Here is a 22,997-nt window from a genome sequence, read left to right as displayed (position 1 = left end):
CTGCATTTCTGAAGAAGGGTCTAGGCCCGAAACGTCAGCTTTCCTGCTCCTCTGATGCTGCTTGGCCTGCTGTGTTCATCCAACTCTACACCTTGTTATCTCCCTGCATTCCTTGTTTATTTATGTGTTTATCTAAAAGGCCCTTAAACACTGCCAGCATACCTGCCTCCACAACTACCCCAGGCAGCACCGTCCAGACACCTTCCACTCTCTGTGTAAAAAACTTGCCCCTCACGTCTCCTTTGAACTTTCCCCCTTTTACCTCAAATGCATGCCCCCTATTATTAGACATTTCAACTCTGGGGAAAAAAGGATTCTGACTGTCAACCCTATCTATGCCTCTCATAATTCTACAAACTTCTACTATGTCTACCCTCAGCCTCTGCCACTCCAGAGAAAGAAACCCTAGGTTGTCCAGCCTCTCTTTATAGCTCATACCCTCTAATCCAGGCAGCATCCTGGTAATCCTCTTCTGCACACTCGCCAAAGTCTCCACATGCTTCCTGTAATATGGCGACCAGAATTGAATGCAATTCTCTGAGTGCGCCCTAACCAAACTTATATAAAGCTGCAACATTACTTCCTAACTCTTGCATTCAATTCCCCGACAAATAAAGGCAAGCATGCGATATATCTCCTTGACCACACTATTTACTTGTGCGGCCACTTTCAGGGAGCTATGGACTAGGACCCAAAGATCCCACTGTACATCAATGGTGTTCAGGGTTCTGCCATTAACCGTATACTTTCCCTTAGCATTTGATCTCCCACAGCACAGTACCTCACACTTATCCGGATTCAACTCCATCTGCTGTTTCTCCACCCACAACTGCAACTGATCTATATCCCGCTGTATCCTTCGATTACCTTCTACACTATCCACAACTCCCCTAATTGTTGTGTTGTCTGCAAACTTACTAGCCCACCCAACTACTTTTTCATCCAAGTTATTTATATCAATCACAAACAGCAGAGGCCCCAGTATGGATCCCTGCAGAACACTGCTAGCCATGGACCTCCAACCAGAAAAATACCCTTTCATCTCTATCCTCAGCCTACTATTGGCAAGCCAATTCTGAATCCAAATGGCCAAGCCACTGTAGATCCCATGTATCTTAATCTTCTGGATGAGCCTACCACGAGGGACCTTGTCAAAAGCCTTAATAAAATCCATTTTAAAAACATCCACTGCTCTACCCTCACCGATCACCTTCATCACTTCCTTGAAAAAAAATAATCAAATTACTATGACATAACATGCCTCGTACAAAGCCATGTTGAGTGTCTCTAATTAAGGCATGCTTTTCCAAATGCGTGTAGACCCTATCCCTAAGAATCCTCTCCAATAGCTTCCCAACCACCAATGTAAGACTCACCAGTCAATAATTTACTGGATTATCCCTATTTCCCTTCTTGAACAGAGGAACAACATTCTCAAAATAACTACTCACCAGTCCTCAGGGACCTCTCCAGTGGCTAGAGAAGATACAAATATCTTGGTCAAGGCCCCAGAAATCTCCTCTCTTGACTCTCTCAATAACCTGAGGTAAGTCCCATCGGATCCTGAGGACTAACCTACCTTAATTCTCTTCAATAGACCTAACACCACTTCTTTCTTGACCTCAGAATGCCCAAGTGCATTAGCATTAAACATCACCCTGAATGTAAATTCTCTAAACCAAATGCCACATGAACCATCTCCTCAGCCTTATCATCTTCCAAGGCCTCTGTATTCAAATGAATGTAATTTATGATGAGTCCGCCACAGACATCTGTCCATCCTTATCCCTATATTTTCATCCTATTCCATTTCCAACAGTTTCATCACTGGAATGCACTCTTTTCAAGTCATGCATGTCAACATTATCAAATTCCCAAACACCACGTTTAAGTTAAAGATTAAGAAAAAGCATAAATGAAATGAATATTGAAAAAATAATCAAAAGAATGAGAATGCCCATATAGAAAATAAAAGGGAAAACATTGGTGACAAATAAAGAAATAAAACAATAAAGGGAAACAATTAAAGTGCCAATCAACAAGCTTCCAGGTGAAACATATCCCACGAAAATGTAAAAACAAACCCGCTAGTTAACTACACTAAACAAGAGCAAAAGAAATATACTAAACACAAATGTAACAAGGGAAAGAACAAGAAACAGGAATAAATGAGAAATAACAAAAGACAAAAAAGAACAAAACTAAATTAACAACAGATGTAAAAGGAAATAGTAAAGTTTTCCAAGTCACATAAAGCCAATAGAAAATTCAGGACAGGGATAAGACCACAAAGTTTTACATAAGATAAGCTCATGGATAAAGACAGCGAGAAGGTAAAATAATAACTTTGCCTTGATACTTACAGGAAGACAAATGTGAGAAGACAATTAAAAAATACACTTATAACAGGAATGAGATAATTCATTATCTAATCAAATTAGACAGTCTCAAACCCAATTTCATTGTATTGGTGCATAATAACATATTGTTTAAAAAAATCATTATTTCTGTGAAATGAGACAGGAAATAGAACATGGCTATATTCGTCACAGAAAAGATAATAGAATTCTTATTTAACAATGTAGTGTAAAAACATCGAGAAATTGAAAATCTAAGAAGAAACAGCAAGGATCTAAAAGCAAAGGTGGTCAACTTTGTTAAACTCTTGAAGTAGTGATTTAAAGGGTAGATATGGGTAATCTAGCAGATTTATTTAGATTGCAACAAATTAGAGGGAGATGCAAATAAACCTGCAGAATGGGCTTCTAATTGGCAACTTTAAGATAGATGCATATGAAGTTCCACATTTTGCTAGGAAAAATAATGAGGCTACAAAATTTGCAAAGAATTAATTTCTAACTGGGATAGATGAACGGAGTGGGCCAGGAGTAGAGATGCACGAGTAGCAAATGTGGCAAAAAGTCTAATAAAACCTTGAAAAATATCATCAATCTTAACTTTTAAAGGGAGATACTTAATGAGTTCAATTTATACCAAAATCTATTAGGCTACATTTTGAGAACTGCGAACAATTCTTTATATATTGTCTGTCATGAGGTTACACTTGCTAGCCTGGCATTTATTGCCCATCCCTGATTGCCATTGAGAAAATTTTGGTGAGCTCCTTTCTTGAACAGTTGCAGTTCATTTGTTGTCAGTACACCTACAATACTGTTAACACAAGAGTTCCAGAGCTTTGTTCCAGTGACCCTGAAGGAGCAGCAATATCGTTATTAATCAGGATAGTGCATGGTTTGGAGATGCACTTGAAAATTGTGCTGTTCACGTGTATCTGGAGATCTTTAAGTTTATGAAAGTGTTTGGGAATGTATACATAAAGAGGTGCTTTCTACATGCAAGTAAAAGCAGTTAATATGGTCACAAATGGATCTAGCAACAAATTCAGAGAAATGTTTTACCCACAGAATGATTAGAACATGGAACACACAGCATGTAGATAAAGTTGAGGTGAATACCATACACTAATTCAATGGCAGACTGGATAAATCTATGAGGGAGAATGGATTAGACAGATACGCTTTTGAAGTTAGATGCTAAAGATTGGAAGAGAGATTATAAGGAGCACTTTTTTGGGCTGAATGGCTGTCTCTGTGTTGTAAATACTTTGTAATATGTTTTCCAGCAATGAACTGCTGCAATCTCATTGATATCTTGAGTTGGTCATTTGGCTGAAATTTGTGCCATTTTTGCTTATTGCGGTTGGATACCACAAAAATATCTTCAGTAGATTACTAGGGTTAGGTCAGCGTTTTTAAAAATGTTACTCTAAATAATTAACAGAGACAGTTGAACAAAAGCAGTTTATCATTAATTATCTGTTATTTATTGAATGAATGGCGCACTCTTATGAAAGTTGTTAAATGTGCCCCAGTTATTTTTACCTTTGACCTCAGTGTACTATAATATAATTAAAAACAGGAAAGTAAAATTTTAAATGACTGTTCTTTATCATTAGCTAGCCTATTACGCAGTGCTTCAGTCTACTTGTGTATCTGATTTTTAACAATATCCGCTAAAACATGTAAGTGAAAGTGACTGCTCCTCTTAAAGTTAGCACATTAAAGCAGATGGGACTCAGTAAAGGAGTGCGGCAATCACTAGTTACCTAAAGCACTCTGTTACTCTGAGTAGGTACAAATGACAAACAGACAATAATTAATAAGACAACAGAACTCAACAGTATTTAAAACTGCTCTAGTCAGCTACTCACAATATATTAACATATTGGCATTTAGTCGCTCCCAGCTACAATTACAAGATCACAGGGGGAAACAGAACTTATCATAATAAGATGTTTAAGCACTGACTAGCCTTAGAAACCATTTAAAAACTGCACCAGCTTGTAGTTACTAATTACATTTCTCTTCTGTTTAGAAAGGAACTGAAATGTCAGTTCTTGAATGAATAACACTTTTAAATTAATTACTTTCTGACAGTACAAAAGGGTTGATTTTTTTTTGTTTTGCTTTTGGTATTCACTCAGCAGATTTCTGCTTTTCATCTTAGTTTTCCAACCAATTGCAATGTTAAATCTTAAAAGTGGAAGTCAGTGACGTTATAATACAACAATACTGGATATAACAATATTGTTTCAATATTCAGCTCAAATAATTTAAGAGCATAAGAAAAAGGAACCAATTCTATCAAGTGTCAGCGGCTATTAGATAGGCATATGGATAATAGTATAAGGTAGGGGTAGAGGTTAGATAGACCTTAGGTTTAGGGTAAAAGTTCGGCACAATGTTGTGGGCCAAAGGGCCTGTACTGTGCTGTACAGTTCTATGTTCTATGTTCTATGTTCATTATCTCTAGCTTTCACTTAAAAGAGATACTTAATCGTCAATGATCTGGCACTTTCTTAAAATATTTAGTCATCAATGTGAGTATTAATGAAAAGGTAAGCAGTTATTGCACATCTTGAATTGCCCATAAGAAGGGCAAATTTAAATTTTGATGCTAAGGAATCAATGCACTCAAATCACATCTGAAATTGTTGTGGTTTTTGTTAGTTAATTAAGAGTTTTTGAAGATATAAGTACTCACAATTTGAATTTGTCACATGCAAAAACAATAATAACATCTTTCAACAATCAGACAAGAATATTAAGAAGGAATGTTGGTTCTGAGTTTATAAAGTAAAACAATCAACAAGACTGACTGATATTCCATTATTTTGCTTTGGATTTGATCAGCTGTGTAAGTTGCATGTTTAGAGATGATGGCTTACTTAGGTGCAAGTTGCATGACTAGTTGAAAGCAGGAACTTACACAGGGCATATGCGCACATGTTATTTACATTTTATTGGGCAACTTCTATCTCAACTAATGATATGAAGACTAAATGTTCCTTGCACAAAAAATTACTGATGTCAATTTTGTTTGCGAGTTCTAAGTACATCAATGACTGTCATTTCTGCAACATTCAATGTTGTAAATTTATCAAATGCATTCAAAATAAAATACCAACTTTTGGGCAAGTACTCCAGTGGCCCCAATCAGACATTACACAGTCATTTGGACAGTGGAGAGAACATTCCCGAGCTCCAATGGGCATTTCATCATAATTACACAATTCATCGTCCACACTCTCTTGAAGCCTGTCAGCTGTGTTATTCACACATCTGGGGAGACAAAACAAGTTTTTATTATCGGGGTAAGTAGTCAAGCTTTTCAACCAACAAGATATATGAAATGTATTATACTACCTTTTTCTGGCATAGTCAGCTTTTGCTATTTCAATACTGCAATTTTATATCATCTATCACCTTTAAACATAAATAGCTCACAGAAAATTTGGACTTTTGTAACTCTGACTTTGAAAATGAGTCAGCAAAACTGCCAGTGAGAGACAAAGGCCTCAATCAGAGTTAAGTACATTGTGCTCTGCGAAAAGCTTTGGAGACTGACACTGCTGAGGAGGTAGCCCTAACTGCTTGGAAGAGAGCATCATCATGATCTACAGCACAGAACTCCTCAGTGTCAGGAGCATCAGAGCACATCTTGTCTGTTATCCCTTCTGTGTAATGCAATCTAGCTTTGACTCAGGTGTCTTAGATACTTCACCTGTCCTTGCACCATCAAATAAAGGAACATTCTATTAATCCCCTGTCCATCCTACAACATGATAACATCACAACATTTCCAGCCTTCTTGCCCTACATGACAGCACCAATAATCATGATCTGATCAAATAAGGTAATACCAAATATGAATTTGGTGTGGAACTGGAGGAACACAGTCCCAAAAAGTCAACTTTCCTGCTCCCCTGATGCTGCCTGACCTCCTGTGTTCCTTCAGCTCCACACTGTGTTGTCTCTGACTCCAGCATCGGCAGTTCTTACTATCTCCAAATATGAACTAGTTCTGTTCAATGATTCCAACTCACCATAAATAAGATCCGTTATGAAAGAGAGTCTGTCCTGAGCAATCACTGCCTAGATACCTTAAAAAATTGTGTTTAATATCTACTGGAAAGGCTTATTTGATTAACTTCAAAGAAAGAGAGAAAGGATGCATGGAAATAATAATTGACCTCTTTTACAACAGTGTAAGGGAATTATTGAGACTGAAGACCAGAATGTTTGGCTAATTGGTTCAAAAGAGGCATTAAGGGAGAATGGCATAGGGCAGAGAGTCATCATGTAGGGTATCATATTCCATTAGTACAGAACCAATGACTGAAATGGTAAGAGGCTCTTGTACATTGCTGCAGGTCCCAACACTCCTGTGAAAGAAGCAGAGAACTAAAATGGGTTTGCCTTGCATGGCCAACTGTATGTGGATTGAGGTATGCAGAATTATTTCTTGGAAACCTGGACAAGAATTCATTGAAAAATGACCAAAGGAAACTACCATACAGAATAATAATAATTGCATATTATCTGAGGACATACATAAAATACTTAAAGAAAATATAATATATAATAAAAAAAACTTAAAATTTGATAAATGTATCACATTTTTGGAAAGTCAGAAGGAATCTTTTGGGCATGAAAAGATAATGTTAAATAAAATGTATTTACTTCATATTCCTTCAAAAGAATGGCCCCAATGTGTATGCTTATAAGCAGAATTAGAGCCATGTCTATTATCAGAACAGTTCAGAAACCTAGGAAAATGTTTTGGACAAAAAGAGTTAATGTTGCTGGGTATAAAACAATCAACCTTCTTGATATTAAAACTCATTCAATAAAGGATTACAACTTATTAGAACATTGTAAAAATACATAGAACTCTTTAGTTCTTCAGAAAACGGTGTCTCCAAAACAAAATGACATTTCTACTGTAAAATGTCAAAAGATGAGATGGAAGAGGCTAAAAGCCAGAAAAATCTCAGATATTCAAGCATTTGTGAAATCCTTCTACGCACCTCACTTTCCGAGTCTGAACACCTTCTCCACATTTATGCATTGACTTTTTGTTGATTCTGCAATCAGACCATGGTTCAGCCACCCAGCTAAATTTACTGCAATCTCTGTGACAGGGAACTCGATCATACACCTGAGAATTAAATCAACAAAAGTAACTCAGTTGTCATCCTCTGAATTGTGGTTCTTCTGCATACAAGGATGATTTTTATACACTAGGTGTAAAGCTTAATTTTCAATCACACTGTTACCACAGAAGTTAGCCATTATTTGTGCAAGTAAATCCTTATTGTTGTTATTTCATAAATTCCGCAAAGTCATCAGTATATTTCAAAGTAATAGTATTTATTATTGATGCCCAGAGTGATTGGAGTGTTGGGCAGATGGAATATGATGTTGTAAATGTGAATACAATAAGGGTTGACACACAGATAATAATATTCTTCTTAAAGATATCCTGAGATTCATAAAGTATTTACTGAGAGATTGTATGGAATTTACTGACTCCATTCCAGGGATGGATTAGAGGTGAAGGGAGAATGGGTGGTGCATGACTTGGCAAGGCGCAGGGTTGTCTTCCCTTCTCCTTCTAATTAAGTCTACACTTTTAGGCTGGAGGATGAGCTTCTCCCTCAGAGACCAACTGATGCCCATAGGTAGCCAAAATACTCTTGTGGCAAGGTAAATACCTAAATTGGACTTAATCACATTGTTTAATTGCATCATGCCTGCACAGGAGAGAATTAATGGACAAACATATCTCTACCTTACTGTGTTTTTTTTTAAATTTATTCACAGAATGAGGGCATCCCATGGCTAGGTCAGCATTTATTGCCCATTCCTAATTGCCCAGAGGTCAGTCAACTACATTGCTGTGGGTCTAGGCCAGACCAGGTAAAAATAGTGGTTTACTTCCCTAAATGACATTAGTGAACGAGATGGTCTTTCAGGAATCGCTCAAGTCAGGGAGGGTCCCAGAGGACTGGGAAATCGCTAATGTGACACCCCTGTTTAAAAAGGGAGTAAGGCAAAAGACGGAAAATTACAGGCCGATTAGCCTAACCTCAGTCGTGGGTAAGATTTTGGAGTCCATTGTAAAGGATGAGATTTCTGAATATTTGGAAGTGTACGGTAAAATAGGGTAAAGTCAGCATGGTTTCATCACAGGGAGTCATACCTGACAAATCTGTTAGAATTCTTTGAGGAAGTAACGAACAGGGTAGACCAAGGAGAGCCAATGGATGTTATCTACCTGGACTTCAAGAAGGCCCTTGATAAGGTGCCACATGGGAGGCTGCTTAGTAAGATAAGGGCCCATGGTGTTAGAGGCAAGGTGCCAGCATGGATAGAAGATTGGCTGTCTGGCAGAAAGCAGAGAGTGGGGGTAAAGGGGTCTTTCTCAGGATGATAGCTGGTGACAAGTGGTGTTCCGCAAGGGTCAGTGTTGGGACCACAACTTTTCATTTTATACATTAATGATCTAGATGAAGGAACTGTGGGCATTCTGGCTAAGTTTGCAGATGATACAAAGGTAGGTAGAGGGACAGGTAGTATTGAGGAGGTGGGGAGGCTGCAGAAGGATTTGGGCAGGTTAGGAGAGTGGGCAAAGAAGTGGCAGATGGAGTACGACATGGGAAAGTGTGAGATCATGCACTTTGGTAAGAAGAATAAAGGCATGCACTATTTTCTAAATGGGGAGAAAATTCAGAAGTCTGAAGTGCAAAGAGACTTGGGAGTTCTAGTCCAGGATTCTCTCAAGGTAAACTTGCAGGTTGAGTCAGTAGTCAGGAAGGCAAATGCAATGTTGGCATTTATTTTGAGAGGATTTGAATATAAAAGCAGGGATGTACTACTGAGGCTTTATAAGGCTCTGGTCAGGCTACATTTGGAGTATTGTGTGCAGTTTTGGGCCCCATATCTCAGGAAGGATGGACTGGCCTTGGAGCAGATTCAGAGGAGGTTCACAAGAATGGTCTCAGGAATGAAAAGCTTAACATATGAGGAACGTTTGAGGACTCTGGGGCTATATTAATTGAAGTTTAGAAGGATGAGGGGGGATCTAATTGAAACTTACAGTATACTGAATGGCCTGGACAGAGTGGATGTTGGGAAGATGCTTCCATTGGTAAGAGAGACTAGGGCCCGAGGGCACAGCCTTAGAGTAAAGGGAAGACCTTTTAGAACAGAGATAAGGAGAAACTTCTTCATCCAGAGAGTGGTGAATCTATGGAATTTACTGCCACAGAAGGCTGTGGAGACCAGGTCATTGAGTACATTTAAGACTGAGATAGATAGGTTCTTGATTATCAAGGGCATCAAGGGTTATGGGGAGAAAGTGGGAGAATGGGGTTGAGGAACTTATCAGCCATTATTAAATGGCAGAGCAGACTCGTTGGGACTAATGGCCTAATTTCTGCCCCTATGTCTTATGGTCTTATGGGTTTTTCTGAAAATCGATGATGAATTTGTGGTCATCATTAAACTCTTTTTTTTAATTGAATTCCAATTTCACCAGCTACCATGGCAGGATTTGAAGCCTAGAACATATTTTGGATCTCTGAATTAGCACTCCGGCAACAATACCACTCAGTCATCATGTCGCTGTATAAAGCTCTATTGTTTGTGATATGCCTTTAATACTGGCTCTGGTATGTCTATTCTGCATAGTAGCCAAGTGGCTTAAATTATTTCATTTCTTGACTATGCAAGAAGGATTCCAACACCAAAATAATTTTTAAAAACAAGCATTTTCCGACAATATTCTAAATGTAAAAATATGTTGTCGTTTTACTAATTCTTAATTCCATTCAGAATTATGGTGATAACTGTGCAATGTGGAAAAAAAGAACTCACATTCAGTAATAGTTGAAAGAACAAATCAGAATCAGTCATAAAAGGGTGATTATCTTTCCTGTATAAATTGGTTTCTTAAAATGCTGATAAAAATGTAAAGTCTCAGCAAAGCTTACAGAATTCTTTTTATCTGGGTGGATGCTCCATTCATTAAAAAAAAATTAGTCACTTCATTAACAGTTGCAATTAATTCTGTGTGTAAATTATTAGTTTTGATTGCAAGGAAAAGGTCATTAGATTACCGTATACAGAAAAAAATGATCTGATTGGTGAATTACATACATCATCATTACAGGAAAGGAATTATCACATTTGAATCTTGATAATAATGAAATGCTCTGTAAGTGGAATGAGCGTAGAATTAATTGGTGTTTAGCAATTCACTGTACTCATCATGCTTTCAGCATACCGCAGTTATTTCAAGAACTTGGTCATACTCTAGGCTTCAATAAACATATTCTAGTTAGCACCAACAGTGTACTGATCTGAATGCAAATTATATACAGCAGCCACATAAAACATATGACATGCATGGCACTAGCAACCATCAGTCCTCCAAGCAAGTTCATGTCTTTATACTAAAAAACTGAAAAACATAATTCTAAGGAATATCAGAGAAGCATGGTCTCAGTATTTGTATACCAATTTGCAGCAAAACTGAATTAACTCAAACATCTTGCACAGAAATTGCACTGTTTGAGAGAACAGAGGAAATTAAGGTCTTACATTGCAACATAAGCTTAGCAAAATGAAAGTCTTTCTCCTTTAGTTTTTATGGTTATCAGGATCTTCTGTCAGTTACCAAGTTCAATATCTAATGTCATCGAGAGATGCCTAGCCCAAATTCTGTAAAAAACAAAGTCATCCGAGTATTTGAGGCAGATCATCTTGGGAATACAAGGCAGTTGATATAGCCGAACTTTTGTAATCTCCAAGTAAAACTTTGTTCTGCCATAGGTAGAAACATGTCATCCAGTCTCAATAATAGGAATTCTGGAGGTAGAGGGTAATTGCTCCCGTGCTTTTACATTCATTGTTGTAATGGCAATCAATTCTATAGGTTGCTACTTAATAGGGTTTATATATGACTCATGATGGCATGGATGCCTGCTTTTTGCCAACATAAATGTTACTGACCACATTACTGGCAATATCAGGTGCAACACCAGGTGCAGTAATCTCTCTGAGACACAGCCAGAAAGTATTGCCAGAATGAAAGAGAACAAGCAGAACCAGTGCCCATCAGGTTTTGACAGTGAAGGCTTGGAAATTTTACTGAGATGTATCCTGGCCAATTACCAGCTCTCCACTCTCAGAAAACTAGACTGCCATCCTAAAAGAGTCATGTGTTGAGTAGTCTGCGTATTTGTGTGTTCAGTACTAATTTACTCTCATTACTGTCACTATCTGTCACTGTGAGATAGTGTGGAATGGTAATGTCAGTGGAGTAATAATCCAGAGTCCCAAACTAATGATAGTGAAATTTGGATTCAATAAAAGTCTGGAAATTAATACAAGTCTAAACTGTGACAGTGAAACCAATGTGGATCATCATAAATTTCCATCTGGTTCAATTATGTCTTTAGGAAGAAAGGAAATCTGCCATCCTTACCTGGTCTGGCCTGCACATGAGTCCAGGCTCACTGCAATGTGCTTGACTCTGAATTACCCTCTGAAAGCATCAGGCAAGCTTCTCAGTGTAAGGACAATTAGGGATAGGCAACAAATGCTCACTCATTCAATGCCCACATCTCATGAATGAACATAAGGATACATTTAACTCCTGTGCCACGGAGCATTGGGCAGCACTATGTATAATCTACAGTATGCATTTCAGCAATTTACCAAGCTTCCTTCTGAGCCCATGAACTCCACATGCTAGAAGATCAAACACAGCAAATGCATTGCAATACCTTGACTTGCAGGATCTTCTGTAAGTCATGCATCTTCTTGGATTGGAACTAAATAACTGTTCCTGACTGTGATTAGGTCAAAATCCTAGAACTCCCTTCCTAGCTGTGCTTTTGATTTACCTCCATCACATCAATTGCAACAGTTCAAATAGTTAGCTCACCACCACCATCTTAAGGGCAATTAGATAGACAGTAAACGCTAGCCAGAACAGCAAGGCTCGCATCTTAAAGAATGAATGAAAATAAAACAGGAGTCCAAGAATTAAGTGTTATTTCGGTACTATTATTTCCGTTAATGTGTCACTAAATTGTTTGCTTTAGTAGACCAGACTTAAAAGATCAAATTCATCCATTTTTCAGGAAGGGAAAATCCAAATAACTTTAGTCAAAGTAGACATTCAAAATTATGAGATAGCACCTCCCCCCTCACCTCCATTCAAGGCACAAAACAAACCTTCCACATTCAAAATCTCCCCTCCCCCCACCGCATCCCAAAACCAGTCCAGCTCGTCCCTGCCTCCCTAACCTGTTCTTCCTCCCACCTATCCCCTCCTCCCACCTCAAGCCGCACCTCCATCTCCTACCGACCTACCTCATCCTGCCCCCTTGACCTGTCCGTCCTCCCTGGACTGACCTATCCCCTTCCTAACTCCCTACCTACACTCACCTTTCCTGGCCCCATCCCCGCCTCTTCGACCTGTTTGTTTCTTCTCCACCTATCCTCTCCTCCATCCCTCTTCTATCCGCCTCCCACTCTCTCCCTATTTATTTCAAAACCCCCTTCCCCTCCCCCTTTTCTGATGAAGGGTCTAGGCCCGAAACGTCAGCCTCTCTGCTCCTATGATGCTGCTTGGCCTGCTGTGTTCATCCAGCCTTGCACCTTGTTGTTCCACATTAGACACGGGTTCACCTGCACATCTGTCAACTTGATCTACTGCATCCGCTGCTCCTGAAGTGGCCTCCTCTGCATCAATGAGACCAAGCGGAGGCTCAGAGACTATTTTGTAGAGCATCTGCACTCTGTATGTGACAAACGACAACAGCTTCCAGTCACCAACCACTTTAACTCCCCCTCCCACTCCCTGGGTGACATGTCTGTCCTGGGCCTCCTCCAATATCACAATGACGCCACCCGCAAACTTGAGGAGCAGCACTTCATATTCCACCCCGGGATAGCCCGATGGCCTAAACATGGAATTCACCAGTTTTAAAATCTCCCCACCCACGGCCTCAACCCATGTCCAAGCCTCCCTCTCATCCCCGCCTCCTTGACCTGACCTAATCTGTCCATCTTCTCTCCTACCTATCCATCCATCCCACCTCACTGATCAATCCCCACCACTCCCTACCTACACTCACCTATCACCATCCCACCTACCTTCCCCAGCCCCACCCTCCTCTCTCTATTTATTTCTGAGCTCCCTTCACTCTCCCCATTTCTGAAGAAGAGGCCTGACCCAAACCATCAACTTTCCTGCTCCTCTGATGCTGCCTGGCCTGCTATGTTTCTCCAGCTCCACACTGTGTTATTCCAAATTATGATGTGCATTTTGGCATGTCTGAAGGCACACTCAAACACATCTTACTTTTCATTCTCAACCAAAGCGTCCAGGTTGTTTGTCTTTCAATATCTATATCATAGCAAGTTTTTATCAATGGGTTGGAACTTAATATAGTTTAAAATTCATATCAAAAAATGGCTAATAGCAAATGTCACATTTACTAACACACCAACAACAGTTGCTGGGTCATGTTTGTATTTTTTAATGATGCATATTTTTTTCAATACAGTAAGATCTTTATTTATGTAGAATTCTATCAATCAAACTAAATAAAGTAACATGGCAAGTATTAATTTAACCTGTTGGTATTATTCTTGGAAGAGTTATAATCCAAACCATTGGTGAAGTAAAGCCTGAGCAATATGGGAGTTTCTTAAGTTGTTGGTTTTTTTCATTGGTGTCTGGTGGTAACATGCACATATATTTTCTTTTCACCCTGTTTTGAGATGTTATTGCGCTTCTCTGCAGTAGGTGGTACTTGAACCTGAGCCTTCTGTTTTAAAGATAGAGACACTACCTCTGTTTCACAAGAGCCCTCTTTAGACTACCACGTTGGATAACATTTCAGTTAATTTTCACACCAGACAACTTTCATGTATAATTGGAAAAGAACTTGATCACTTGAAGGAGATAACAAATCCACTGAATGACAAGTTACCAGAATTATTGGCAATGGTGAGATTCAAACCCATGCTATCAAATAGATTGGAACCCAAATCCAGCACCTTACAGAGCATGAGCACACTACCATCTGGCTGCATACATATCCTGAATTCAAATGACACGATCATTACCCGTACCAATAATTTGAGCAATTCTGTGTGAAAATTACAGACATTCAGAAAATGACTCCCATGCCTGAAATATTACTGCTGAAAATATTCATTCTAAGCTATTCAAGGAGATAGATATAGTTCCTGGGGCTAAAAGGATCAAAGGGGCAAAAATGGGAACAAAGTACTGATTTGGATGATCAGCCATGACGATATCGAATGGCAGAGTAGGCTGACTAAATGGCCTACTCATGTTCCTATCTTCTACGTGTCTAATCACAATTAAGACCCTCAAGCACCGTTAACACACTCAATCCCCAGTTTTGACCCAGATCAAACTGTTTTGAACAGAACATCAGCAGCACGAATGTGTTGTACATCAAGTGTATCTCATTGGTTGAGGAACAAGCATTGATTTTGCCAACTTTTCATAAGAACATGAATCGAAGATTTGACTCAAGGAGCAATCTAATCTGAGAGTTACACCCTGACATGTGCGCCTTTTCATGCTAATCTGATTGCATAAGTATTTAATTCATGCATCTTATATTAACAATGTTAAGATTCCAAGCGACATATTTGAGAAAGCCAGACCCAAGTTCACATTTGAAATCAAACTCAAAAGAGTGTAATCTCAGCAAATGCAATGTGACATTTCCATATTATTACTCCTATCTACACATTTCAGTTGATATATATTTTATGTAAGCTTAAATTCCAATGATTTAAATCTGAAATATGACTTTAAATTTGCCAAGCTACCAACTCAATGAATTTAAAATGTTTGAACTACCATGGTGCAGGATTTAATAATATTGAAATCTAATTGTTGTTATAAAGTATAAATTTCAGGTGTCATTCACAATATTGACTGTGATTTAAATAGGCTAGTTTTTATGCATTACCTATAAAGGGGTGAAACCTCAAGCAGTTTCACTGAGATGACCATAAATCTTATGACTGCTTATTGACTCCATTCTGTTCATTTACCCTACCTGTACAAGTTCACGTGTTCCTTAGTTTTCATTCATTTATTCACAAATTGTAGTCATGATGTGGAGGCGCCAAGTGTTGAACTGAGGTGGACAAAGTCAAAAATCACTTGAAGGAGTGAGACTCTGAAAGCTTGTGTCTTCAAATAAACCTGTTGGACTTTAACTTGGTGTTATGTGATTTTTGACCTTAACAAATTATAGACTAGGGTGGAGATGGATTCACTATTTCTCTCAGTATCTTTTACACCTTCACAAAATTATAACTAGCTGTTCTCCAAAGGTTCGTTGCAGTGCATTAAATTTGTTGGGGTAGCTTGATCTAAACACAATTTGTCTCACTAATGAGTCATGGAACTTGTATGAATCAACTTAAAGATTTTAATTTAAATATCATAAGAGTTACATTTATAAAATCATGTGGGAGGTGAAGAAAAGACAGGTCAGTGAACCTACATAGCTATCTGACTAGGCAGCGAACTTTCACAGCTGACTGTCTCTGCTGTTTAGTTTCAAGTATCTCTGGACATCAGAGTTAGATCGAAGCAATTCTGGTGTCCCTGCTATCGGAAGGATGTTGTGAAAGTTGAGCGGGTTCGGAAAGATTTACAAGGATGTTGCCAGGGTTGGAGGGTTTGAGCTAAAGTCAGAAGCAGAATAGGCTGGGGTTATTTCCCCTGGAGTGTTGGAGGGTGACGGGTGACCTTATCGAAGTTTATAAAATCATAAGGGCCATGGATAGGGTGAATAGCCAAAATCTTTTCACCAGGGTAGGGGAGTCCAGAACTAGAGGGCACTGTTTTAAAGTGAGAGGGGAAAGATTTACAAAGGACCTAACTGGCAATGCTCACGCAGAGGGTGGTGTGTGTATGGAATGAGCTGCCAGAGGAAGAGGTGGACGCTGATACAATTACAACATTTATGAATAGTAAGGGTTGAGAGAGATATGGGCCAAATGCTGGTAAATGGGACTAGATTAACGTAGGATATCTGGTCAGCTTGGACGAACAAAACCAAAGTATCTATTTCCATGCTGTACAGCCGTGTGACTCTATGACTCTATAAAGGTAAGGGATAAAACTTAGGACGGTGATTGCTTCTTTTTATCTTGCCTCAGATAATACATATAATTGGAATTCAGCTTCACTGCTGGTATCTCTTAAGATTCAAGCAGTATAGAAGAATGCTTAAGCTGAGTTAATACAATTGATGGCACACTGTTACAGTCTCAATAATAAAATAATACATTACACAACAGACTGTTACAGTCTAACTTCACTGTAACATCAGTCCAAAACCAAGAAATCCAAAAACAAACATCAATTACTATCAGCTCATTTCGTCACCTGTATAGAATTGGGAATTTGAAATCCTGTGGGAACTACCTTAAATGTAGTGATGTCACAACCCAGTTGGGAAAGTGCACTGATATTCAAGTCTCACTACTCCTGAGGTCATTATAGGTTTAATCAAATTACTCAAAATTCTTCATTTACCATGTCTGATAATCTTAGGTTAACAGAAAACACTGACCATATTTCTGTACTTAACAAGAAATTACTTATTAGAACTAAATCAGGTCTAAACACAGACAAACAAAATACAAATGACCAATTTATAACTTTACCCCTTCTTAAACGCCTACACACATTTCCAGACAGATGTAGACAAAAAAAAACCCAGATTTTATGGATGAAGGAAAATAAGTGTTAGGGAAATACTGTTCGATCACACAAGGCCACAGGATTCATGAGATGTCCTTTTGCTTCTTTCGGGTTTTCTGATCTATGATCTTCTTTCCAAGTCTTTTCATTATTTTACTTCAGACACAGGTCAGTCAGCACATTAATTATTTAGTCACTCTGTCCCTGGTAAGATGCAGCAGCCGACAGGCAAATGGGGAGTGAGAATTATCTTTCAATTCTTTGATACTACTCTGCAAGGAGAGAGATTCTGTCTTTTTCGCGTGTGGAGGTTTCCTGGCCCTGTATTGTTTACACAGGATGTCTACCTGTCTTGGAGCCAAGCAAAGGATGGTTGAAATGCTGATGACTCATGGTCCACACAACCGATCCTGACTGAAAAACAAATCGACAGCCTGTTCTCTGGGCACTGCTGCCATGAAACACACATAGACGCACATTCACCATGGTGCCAACATTTACCACCCCCCACCAATCGCTTTATCAAAGAAGTATGAATAAAACCCACAAAGAGTTCCAGAATTGCAGCATCTCCCTCCATAGTGCCCCGGTTTTAGTCCACAATCCAAAGGTAAAGAATATTTTTAAAAGAAGGTGGCTATTCAGGAAGCATTGTATCACCTGGTAAACATTTTATTTAAAAATAAACTTCTGTAATCTTGATGCAAGTCCCAAAATCTTTTAATACATATTCCCATCATATAACAGCTGGTAAATGGAAATGAAATAGATTCTAAACCAGAAGAAAATGCGGAAATTCTGAAATATGAACAGAAAGTACTGGAGAACTCAGCAGATCTAGAAACAACAGTTCTCTCTTAGTTCTTAAATACAAAGTTCTAGTAAGCATTTACTCTCAATTAATCCTGGAGCTGATCTATTAAATCCTTAAAGAGCCCTACATTTCTAATTATGACAGGCAGTGCTATCAAGTGGCGCTTGCAAAGGAATTATCTGCTCATTGTTATTCAATTTGGGTTCTTCCAGAAAGCATTTGACTTGTGAGCTTATTATAGCCAAACATGATATCTAGAGGTGAGGTAAAAGTGACTGGCCCTAATGTTAAGACAGCATTTGACTGAGTACTGCCTCAAAGCTTCTTGATAAAACCAGAATCAATAGTTATGCTCCACTAGTTGAAGTCACAACTAGCACAAAGCAAGACATTTACGGTTGTTGGAGGTTAATCACTTCAGCCATAGGACATTGCTTCAGGAGATTCTGAAGGTAGTATTCTTGGACCACCCACCTTCAGCTGCTTCCTTCCATGATAAGGTCAAAGGTCGGATGTTGGTTGATGATGACACAATGTTCAGTACCATTCACAACCGCTTAGATGCCAAAGCAGCCTGTGAACATTGACAACAAGACCACGACAATAACCAGGCTTTGGCTGATAACTGGCAACACGGATGTCAGTTATGACCATCTCTGACAAAAGTAGAATAAAATTATCATCCAAAGGCATTCAACAGCATTGCCACCACTGTCAACATTCTGCGGGTTACCACTGACCAGAAACTGGACTCCACTTGCAATATACTAGCTGTGGCTGCCACATCAGGTGAGAGGTTAGGGATTCCTCAGACACTAACTTACTTCCCATCTACCCAAAGCTTATCTTCTGCCTACAAGGCACATGTCAGGAGTGTGATGGAATACTCTTCACTTACTTGGATGAGTGCAGATCCAAGAACATTGAAGAAACTCAAAACTAAGCAGAAGAAACCAGCCTGCTTGATTGGTATGATAACTACAAATATTCACCTTCTCCACCACCAATGCTCAGTAGCAGCAGCGTGTACCATCTGCAAGATTCACTGCAGGAACTCAGAAAGGTTTTTTATAAGATCACGACCTCTATTTCCGGGAAAGAAGATGCTTGGAAACACCACCATCTGAAAGTTCCCCTTCAAGTTGCATATCATCCTCACTCTGAGCTGTAATCACTGTTAGTGGGTCAACTTTGAGGAACACCCTTCCTAACAACACTGTAGGAGCCTGTGCACCCCAAAGACTGCAGCAGTTCAAGAACACAGCTCATCACCACTTTCTCCAGGGCAGGTAGGGATGGGAAATAAATGCTGGCCAAAGCAACAATCCACATACCACAATGCACCAGAAGATGTACTCTCCCAAGTTGGAGAGCTTCAGAATACAAAGAATTTACTACTTCTTATATACCATTTTCAAATATGCCAAAAGCCTGGAACCATGCTGCTATTTTGCTGAGCACTTGTCATTCAAGATTCAATTTTTTCATGTTTCATCCAGAAATGTTAAGTTAGTCCAAATGGTCCAAAGCAAATATTCAAGTACATTCAGACTTGACTGGTTTTTCTTTTAAAGGGCTGTTTTTGGTTGTAATTGGAAGTAAAGAAAATGTATTTGTGGGTGTTTGTCTTTGTAGATTTAAAGAATAGTTACCTTTCATTCAGGCACATTTGTAAGGTTACTTTTGAGGAGGTTGACATGAAGATATTTTTAACTTTACAGAAACATTATCAACCAAGCTGTTACATTGACTGTGTATAGAATTTCTGTGAGTATATTACATTTCCTTTCTTTCAGAATAAAATAGTTGTCTTATTTGAAGATATATTGTTTGCTGAAGAGTAAAAGGAATCTATGAGGTTCAATAGAATAACCAGAATCAGTTAGATTCTGCATGGTGTTTTTGAAGTTAGCTGAAAGAAAGAGGCATTGCATTTTGAATAGACATATCAAATGCCTGAGAATTTGTAGACATGCACATTAACAGAGCATGACAAGCAAGAGAAGGAAAAAAAAATTAACTTACGTATTTTTCGTTCAATACTGTATGTTTATACAAAAGCTGTTTCAAAACTCCTGCTATGTTATAGAGGACACCCATAAAATAGATATCAATATGAAGATGTTCATTCAGTAAAAGCTATAAGACATTAACAATTTATAATCATAAAGTTTTTTAATGTAACGCAGTGCTGCAAGCCGTCTTTCTAAAAGGATCATAATGCAAATTAGATACAGAGCAGGACTGGTGGCCGAGAGCACAGGAGAAGAATTATGGAGTGTCATAAAGGAATAATGAAAGTTGAGAGTGACAGAAGATTAGAGAGGGAATTCTGGAGACAATGGTCGAGGTAGCTGAAGGTTCAGGCACCAACAGTGAAGCAATTAAAATTGGAAATTCGAGAGGAGTATTGATTCCTTGGAGGTTTGTGGACCTGGAGGACATCATAGAACTGGGAAGCAATGATTCCATGGAAGGATTTGAAAACAAGGATGAGTTGTTTTTACAAAATCAAAATGTTGCTTGAAATAGAGTCACTGTAGGCCAGTGAGCACATGGTAACAAGTTTCAGTGCAACTAGTACATAGACATGAGTCTTGGACAATGTCAAGTTTCAAGAGGATAGAATATGGGAGACTGTTTTTAAGCTGTTCAAGAAAGCAGCTCACCCACAGGATGAGGGTTAAAGTTGAGTGTGTAATAAGTATCTGTTGATATTATATGAACTTCAATTGGAGAACAGCTCTTGATCTCGAAGGAGAGAGACCTACCATTTAAATTTCTGTTGTAGTTTCAGTAATACTGTCTATCACATCAATGTAGATACTTTCTAATCATCTTTTCAGAGATGCTATTATACACTTCTAAAGCAGATGAGACTTGAACCTGGACCTCCTGGTAGATACTCTATCGCTGCACCACAAGGGCACATAATTACACCAAAGGAATTATAACTGATTGTTATCACACAGTAAACAACAATCTTGTTTAAGACAAGAAACTTAATTTCATTAGATTCCTAAGTGGATTTTCTCTATCATATTAGACCAATCCAAAACTTTAAATCCCAACCTAAAAGAAGGATGATGACAGCAAATCTACCTGATGTAACTTGCACCATGATGATGCAATGTCACGACCAGTCTGTTTCAGTCTCAATAGTTGCCAGGTAGAGAGGTGCTATTAGTGGCCATGAAATGGAATCTGTTGTGTTTCCAATATTGAACTGTAAAACATTTCTGTTCTTCCAATACTGGATGTTGGACAAACAGAAGAGCTGAGAGAAGAGGTAGTGAGGTAGAGATGGGTGACATAATCACATAAATATATGTGTAGAAATGAATGCAGTGATTTTGGTTGATGTAACCAATGCATAATAATAGCTGAGAAAGAGGAATGGAGGGGGAGGGGGAAATGGAAGAGGAGAGTTGGGGGTGGTTGTGCATGGATTGATCCCTTGGGAACACCATAGGTAGCAGTACAGAACCAATGATTTATCTTCAAATAATCATTGTGAGTGATCCTCTGGCAGTCATTAGATTGATAAGAGTGGAACCAAATGAGTGCAGGTTCAAACAGCTGGACCCATGAGGAGAGGTGTCTTGGATGGTACGGTCAACAGTGTCCAAGATGGCAGAGAGATCAACAGAATAAGAAGGTGACATTTACCATTGTCCCAGTCACCGAGGATATTTGTCATTTGTGACTTTGATTAGAGCCTTTTGACATTATGATGGGATCTATTTGAGGGGTTACAAATATAGAGTTCCAGAAAAGTCAGAATTAGGAGGTAATGAAATAGTGGTTGGAAATGGGTTAGCCATTTGCAATGTATCTTTTTAGAGGAGAGAGGTTGATGGCAGTAAATGTAAAGGAGAGACAGATAACCACTTGAAAAGAGAGAAATATTAAAGCCAACATGAGAAACTGGAGGAGAGCAGGAAGCGTGTCATGTGGAGAAGGTGAGGTTAGAGTACGTGTGGGAGGAGATAGGAAAGAAGCTAGCCTAGTTCAGAGGGCTAACTGGAAACACCCTGGTGTAATATCAATTAGTAATCCAGAGGCCCATGGTAATGCTCTGAGGTCATGGTTCAAATCCTACCAAGGCAGCTGGTGGAAGTTAAATCTCAGAAGGAAACGAGCATGTGGCACATGCTGGTTTGACATGTCTTTTATGCTTCAAAATGAAGCTACAGCACATTTATTTCCAATTACTACTGTCGTTTTTAGTATTTATTCTCTCTGGGATTCAATTAGTGAATCTGGAATTGAAAACCAATCTCAGCAATGTTGATAATGTCAACTATCATCAACTGTTCTAAATATTCATCTACTTCACTAATACTTTAGGGAAATAATGTGCCATCCTAACTTAAACTGAATTATGTAACAGTCTGGATCCACAGCAAATAAAAACTGAAAGAATTGCGGATGCTATAAATCAGGAACAAAAACAAAAGTTGCTGGAAAAGCTCAGCAGCTCTGGCAGCATCTGTGAAGAAAAAAATCAGAGTTAACATTTCAGGTCCGGTGACCCTTCCTCAGAACTGATGGTAGCTGGGAAAACGTCAGTTTACCTGCAGAAAATAGGGAGTGGAGTGGGGTAGGGAGTAAACAATAGGAGAGTGAATGGTTGTTAATGGGGACTGTTAGTGGCTAACAACAAGGCGGTGTGTGGTGGCAGGCTATGTGATAACAAGGCCTGGTGTGTGGGGTAAGGGGCCAGGACATGGGAGAGTTTAGGCCCTAAAATTATTGAACTCAATATTGAGTCTAGGGGCTGCAGGGTCCCCAAGCAGAAAATTGATCTTATGCACCACCTAATAAAAACCGAAAGAATTGTGGATGCTGTAAATCAGGAACAAAAACAAAGTTGCTGGAAAAGCTCAGCAGGTCTGGCAGCATCTGTGAAGGAAGAAACAGAGTTAATGTTTCGGGTCCAGTCACCCTTCCTCAGAACTGACTATTCAGTTGTTGTTAGTCACTAACAGTCCCCATTAACAACTACTCATCTTCCTAGCCAGATCATTATCCAATC

The 22,997-nt window shown here is 38.9% G+C and overlaps 1 protein-coding gene across 1 annotated transcript in view; it reads right to left on the bottom strand.

The window, feature by feature from the left end:
- Positions 1 to 22,997, bottom strand: part of thsd7ba (thrombospondin, type I, domain containing 7Ba) — an 886,244-nt gene that overhangs the window by 178,585 nt on the left and 684,662 nt on the right. The window contains exons 17-18 of the mRNA XM_048599575.1: positions 7,391 to 7,521; positions 5,489 to 5,642 (exon numbers count right to left, since the gene is read on the bottom strand). Of these exons, the coding sequence (XP_048455532.1) occupies positions 5,489 to 5,642; positions 7,391 to 7,521 (285 nt within the window). The remainder of the gene's footprint in view (positions 1 to 5,488; positions 5,643 to 7,390; positions 7,522 to 22,997) is intronic.

The sequence above is a fragment of the Rhincodon typus genome, chromosome 7, assembly GCF_021869965.1.
Source record: "Rhincodon typus isolate 14 chromosome 7, sRhiTyp1.1, whole genome shotgun sequence".
NCBI classification, from domain to species: domain Eukaryota; kingdom Metazoa; phylum Chordata; class Chondrichthyes; order Orectolobiformes; family Rhincodontidae; genus Rhincodon; species Rhincodon typus.
This window is presented reverse-complemented; position numbering and strand designations above follow the sequence as displayed.